Genomic DNA, 5,368 nt, shown 5'->3' with positions numbered 1-5,368 from the left:
AAAGAGTACGTGGCAAAATGTTACACGTGGCAAATATTAGAGTGATGAGATATGTACGTGGCATCTTTGTTTGGAACGCACCTAGCATTTCCTTTGCAAAAGTGTTTTTTTTTCTTTTTTTTTCTCATTATTGGATTATTGAAAGGGAAAATAAATCTAAGAGAAGTATCAAGTGAACGCACTTTCTTTACATCATTACTAAGTTAAATGTTAAATAAAGAAAAAATATATCCCACGTCGATCAAATCTAAAGTAGAATTAAGATCCATTAAGAGTAACAAATGAGCATAGCATCTCTACTGATTGTATACAGTACTGTCAATAAAACTACAAAATTCAAAAGTCTTTTTTTTCAAATATTTCTTACTAAATCTCTAACTTTTTCAAATATTTCTTATTAAATCTCTAACTTGTTATAGTTTTAGTCCATTATTTTATGTGGGTTTAAATAAAAAACTAATAAGTTTAATATTTTGTTAATTGAGATACTTTTTAAAAAAAAAAATTTTAAAAAAAAGTTTGTGAACAAAATAAAAAATTATATTTTTTCAAAAAATCAATATTTTTCTCAAATTAAACAAATTTTAATAAAAAAATTATAAATCTTTATCATCGAAAAAATTAAAAAAAAATGGACTTATATGCTCCATTAAATCCACAAAATATTAGAAACTTTTTAGTTTTAAAATTTTTTATTTCTCCATATTTTAAATTATAATTTTTTTTTATCTCTTGTAAATTAAAATTAATAATTAATGAATTTATAAAATTGACAGCTCTAGTTATATAAACATAATCTCTTCAGCTTATGATTATGAACTTTACGGAGTTTGAATTAACTTAATTAATTATATTATGTAAATAAAATAATTCGAAAAAACCAATCACAATAAAAAAAATAAAAAAGAATGATCATTCAACGTAAAAAGTATTTGAAGAGTTCAATTTGTATTAGAAGTCTTTAATTAAGTGATCATTAGATTATCTTACAAAAAATTAAAGAAGTTATGTTTATAAGTTTTGAGTAGCATTTGTAAATTTCATATAAGTTATAAAAGGATTTCCTTAGCTCATATTCAATGGTATAGATAAAGGGCTACCAGATAAGCAATATCATTATCCATGTTTATATTATGAGAGAAAACAAAGTTATTTCTATCTCTTCATAATGCCCACATTAATAAACCAATGAAGGTACTCCAATTCCAAGTATCCGTACCAATTTGATTTTGATTTAAACTCCATTTGAGTCAAGATGTTGACTTAGGGTGAAGAATGTATGCCAAATGTCTAGGTTGATATGTTTCTGCAAAATATCTTCATTTATTCACAACTTCTCAGCATAATGAATTACGAGATGGATTGACATATATTATTATGGAACACCGTTAAATCTTTCTTCATTTGTGAGCAAATTTCCATCAACTTAACAAAGTTCATGTTGTTTTTTCTTTTTATTATGCATTTTTAATAATATATATATATATTTTTATTAAATAAAATTATTTTTCGATTATATGATTCACATGATAATAGCAATAATAACATTGATGTTTTCATATATTTGTATACCAATAATTAAAATAAAAAATTATCACGACGATATATTTATCGAATACAGTGACGTGTAAGTAAACGGTCGTTTAATACAAATACTACAAAATTAATACATTAAATTTTCTATTTATTTTTTTTAATATATTTGAAATTAACGGTAGAGATTTATAACTAAGCAAGGAGTAGTAGAAAATACGGAAGAAAAAAAAAACACAACTTTTCATATAAACGAGAACAAAAAAATGTCTAAGATTTTATTTGTATATAATTTAGAGGGAGTTAGTATTAAAACATAGGTTGATAAACGGGAAGAGCAGACATTGATCAACTCTCTGACCTTTGTCGGAAGCAGCTAATCTCACTCTCATTCTTCTTTCTTCATTCTCAATTTCAACCCTTTTTCTCCCGCCATTTTCACAACAACGAAAAATTTAAATTCATCGATCAAACAAAAATTAAATATCTCAACCTAACCAACACATCGCTTCGTGCCCCTTCAACAACTATAAACCCTAGCATTGATGGAATCTGAATCAAACTCTAATAATCACGATTTTACCAATGCTTTATCCCACAGCAACAACTCGTTAAATCTTACTCCTGTTGCGCCGGAACAATCCGGCAACGGTTTACCCTATGCGCCGGAAAATTTTCCTAATTCTGGTGATATTTGGAGATGGAGAACAGGTAAAAGAGTTGCAGCCAACGGTAACTTTCGTGACCGGTATCTATATCTTCCTCCTCGTCTTATCGCTGCTGGACACAGCTCTGGACGTGGCGGATTTGCGAGCAAGCTTTCGGTTGAACGCTTCCTCAAAGAATCATTTCCTGATATTGATGTTCTTGATTTCTTCGCTAAATTCAGCTGGACAATTCCGTCTACTCTGCCATCAGGTCTGTTTCTTCGCTCTGTGTTGATATTATTTTTAAATGCTTCGTTATTTGTTTTGATTGATGCTGTTTGTTTGATCCTGAAAATGAAATATGTTCGCGTTTGTTAATTAGTATAAGAGATAGCAAAATATAAATTTTCAAATTAACGGAATAAGAATTTCTATGTATTTTGTGATTCCTCATTTCTTGAGAATGGAGAATTTGCCTAGTCTGGATTAGCTTCTAGTTTATTGAAATTTCTCAATTCAAATAAGTATTTAATTTCTTACTATGAAAAAATATATCACATGGGGCTGACGGGGAGTAATCGCGGGTGTTAAAGATGACTAGATGAGGCATGAACAAGGAGTGATTCATCATTACAGACTTGTAGGAATTGATTTGGACTACCTATAGAAACAAACAATTTGCATCTACTTCTTGAGTTTTCATAACTTAGGAACTGTGGTCTGTGCAGATAAGCGCGCTTGACTTTGAGTAATCCTATGATGAGTGTCAAGCTGATAAATTATCTTAGGAAACGTGAGTAAGAACAATATACACTCATGTTATACGAATGGGCTTTTGAAAACCCGAGCTGTAAAAGCTCATTTTAACTTATGTTAGAACTTATTATTTAGAAAACTCATAGTTATTATAGATCGTTGTAAATAATCTTTTTATAGGAGTGCTTGTTTAAAGTGGAATTAAAATGAGCCTTAGATTACACAATTGTCTGCTAAACAGTAGGATACATGTCAACTTGCTTAGAATTCTAGTTTACTGCGAAGGAAACAATTGTCTCTGTTTAGGAATGTCTAAGACTTTTCACGGTTCTTTTTTTTTTTTAATGTAAATTCCTTTATTAGTTGTTGTAATGCTTTTCTGCGCCTTAAGATGATTACAATGTTACAAAAACAGACAAGGTTGTTCTGCATTGTAGGCAATACAAATCCGATAGGTGATGTACTTCTTCAACAGTTTGAATTAGAAAAACAATCAGAATCCGATTTCCTCTGTGACATTGATGGATGCAAAGCTGGGAATCTGATGTGCAGCAGCTTGATTCTGGAAGAAGAAAAAAAACATTCACCAGCCATGCCATGTGATATCTGTTGCACTGAACTTAATTTTTGCCGTGAATGTTGTTGCATTCTTTGTTGCAAAACTGTTGATTCAGCTTATGGTGGCTATAGTTATATCATGTGCAAAGTAAAAGTTGGCGATAATATTTGTGGGCATGTTGCTCATATGGAATGTGCTCTTCGAGCTCACATGGCTGGCACAGTTGGAGGAATGATTGGATTGGATGCTGAGTATTATTGCCGGCGCTGTGATGGGAGGACTGAACTGATTTCTCATGCAAATAAGATTCTACTGGTTTGTGAAGCTATTGATTCAGAGGGTGATATTAAGGAAAAAATGTTAAATCTTGGTATGTGTCTTTTGTGTGGTTCACAGAAAGCCGCTGCAAAGGAGCTTATGAGTCGTATTGCATTGGCTATGTCAAAGGTATTGTTCAATTAATTTCAGGTGATAGATAAAATGGATTTCTTGCTTTTCCTGTATTTAACCTCGAAAGGCAGTTGTTTGATGAATTTGGTAGTTTACTTCAGCTTAAACGTGGGAATAATACTGAAGATATCTTGAATGTCGATGACAAACTTACCGCTCATTCTGCAGGTAAATGTCCTGTTAATAATAGTCAAATTACTTACTACTTTAGCACTGGTTGTGTGCTTATGAAGGTGAAAAACTTTCCCTCTCCCACTCTAATGTAAAAATGTCGAAAAGAAAATGGCAATGTGTTGAACATTTTGTTTATCAACAGGTTTCTCCATTAATGGCAGTGCTGCGATGGATACTACAGATGATGAAAGCCCCTTAAACCATTTAGATGTAAGAATAGGGAAAAAATATTTTGGCTATCGATCAGAGTCATTAAAACTTGAGGCTGAGGTTGATCAAGTTCTGGAGGCTCTTAGAAAGTCACAGAAGTATGAATATAACTTGGCAGAAGAAAGCCTTAATGAACACAAGAAATATTTACAAAATCTTTATCAGCAACTGGACAGAGAGAAGTCTGAATTAGCAAGTCAACCCAATGGATCTCATTCAGGTGTCTTGTTTGAAACTGTGAAGGAAAGAAAGGAACAATTAAGGAGGGAACTCATGAAATTTGAAAATATGAAAAGGGTAGCCAATGGTTTTGGCAGCACATCTAAAGATATTTTAGAGAAATACTTTGGCTTGTAAATTGCATACAAAAATGATAAATTTTCTGAAGATATGATGATGTAAAATGTTTCAAGTGGCTTGCGGAACGTTGGCAACGAACTATGTATATTCATTAAGCCACCGAATCAGGATTTTTCATGTGGTATTTGAGTGACAGGTTATAGAGATTAGAGATGAGGGCAGTTGCCTAAGATGGTGTTGGATAAATTATCCATGACAAAGGTCTTTCTTCCTACCAAATACATGTTCTTAGTGACAAAATTATTGGTCTTCAAAAATTGCAATTTTCTTAAACCATATAAAAGAAATGAGTAGTATAAATAAGTATTAATGTTTATAAGTAGTTGAACATCCATGAAATGGGAAAAATCGAAGTACTGCCATAGCTGAGCTAGTTTTTAAATTAAGGTGATGGCTCAGACGAGCCATAAATTTTCTGGTATAAAAAATTTCTCATCGATAGTGAAATTTCCCAGTCGATCCAAATGTCTTCAAATTCACAATGGATTACTATAGAAGGAAGTTTTCTCTTCTCTTTTGTTCCACAACCACAGTTAATTCAAAATCACGATTGTGTAGTCGGACAGGAGCAATGGAGAGAGAAATCGTATCTTTTATTATTATTATTATTTTTTTTTTTTAATTTTTTTTTTTTTTTTTTTGGAAAAAAAAAAGGGGCGGAACTTTGAATTATTTGGGG

At 31.3% G+C, this 5,368-nt stretch overlaps 1 protein-coding gene across 4 annotated transcripts; it reads left to right on the top strand.

Moving 5' to 3' along the window:
- The first annotated feature begins 1,828 nt into the window (after positions 1–1,828).
- LOC101515003 (uncharacterized) lies at positions 1,829–4,806 on the top strand. 4 transcript variants are annotated; one of them, XM_027333391.2, is made up of 4 exons: positions 1,829–2,451; positions 3,374–3,942; positions 4,017–4,178; positions 4,262–4,469. In XM_027333391.2, exons 1-4 carry the CDS (start codon positions 2,079–2,081, stop codon positions 4,316–4,318), a joined length of 1,161 nt encoding a protein of 386 aa, XP_027189192.1. In that variant the 5' UTR covers positions 1,829–2,078; the 3' UTR covers positions 4,319–4,469. The 4 variants fall into 4 exon arrangements, with proteins under 4 accessions (XP_027189192.1, XP_073223178.1, XP_012570111.1 ...); XM_073367077.1 differs by having other exon boundaries at positions 1,833–2,451; positions 3,352–3,942; positions 4,017–4,113; positions 4,262–4,806; XM_012714657.3 differs by having other exon boundaries at positions 1,834–2,451; positions 4,017–4,113; positions 4,262–4,806.
- The last annotated feature ends 562 nt before the right edge of the window (positions 4,807–5,368 follow it).

The sequence above is a fragment of the Cicer arietinum genome, chromosome 4, assembly GCF_000331145.2.
Source record: "Cicer arietinum cultivar CDC Frontier isolate Library 1 chromosome 4, Cicar.CDCFrontier_v2.0, whole genome shotgun sequence".
Lineage (NCBI taxonomy): Eukaryota > Viridiplantae > Streptophyta > Magnoliopsida > Fabales > Fabaceae > Cicer > Cicer arietinum.
Note: the sequence above shows the minus strand (reverse complement) of the source record. Positions and strands in the feature narration are given on the sequence as shown.

Excerpts from the sequence above, each read along its gene's own strand:
- LOC101515003 (XM_012714657.3), top strand. The coding sequence starts at position 2,079 with ATGGAATCTGAATCAAACTCTAATAATCACGATTTTACCAATGCTTTA. Across the intron at positions 2,452-3,373 it reads TCCGTCTACTCTGCCATCAG|GCAATACAAATCCGATAGGT; the intron begins GTCTGTTTCTTC and ends TCTGCATTGTAG. Across the intron at positions 4,114-4,261 it reads ACTTACCGCTCATTCTGCAG|GTTTCTCCATTAATGGCAGT; the intron begins GTAAATGTCCTG and ends GTTTATCAACAG.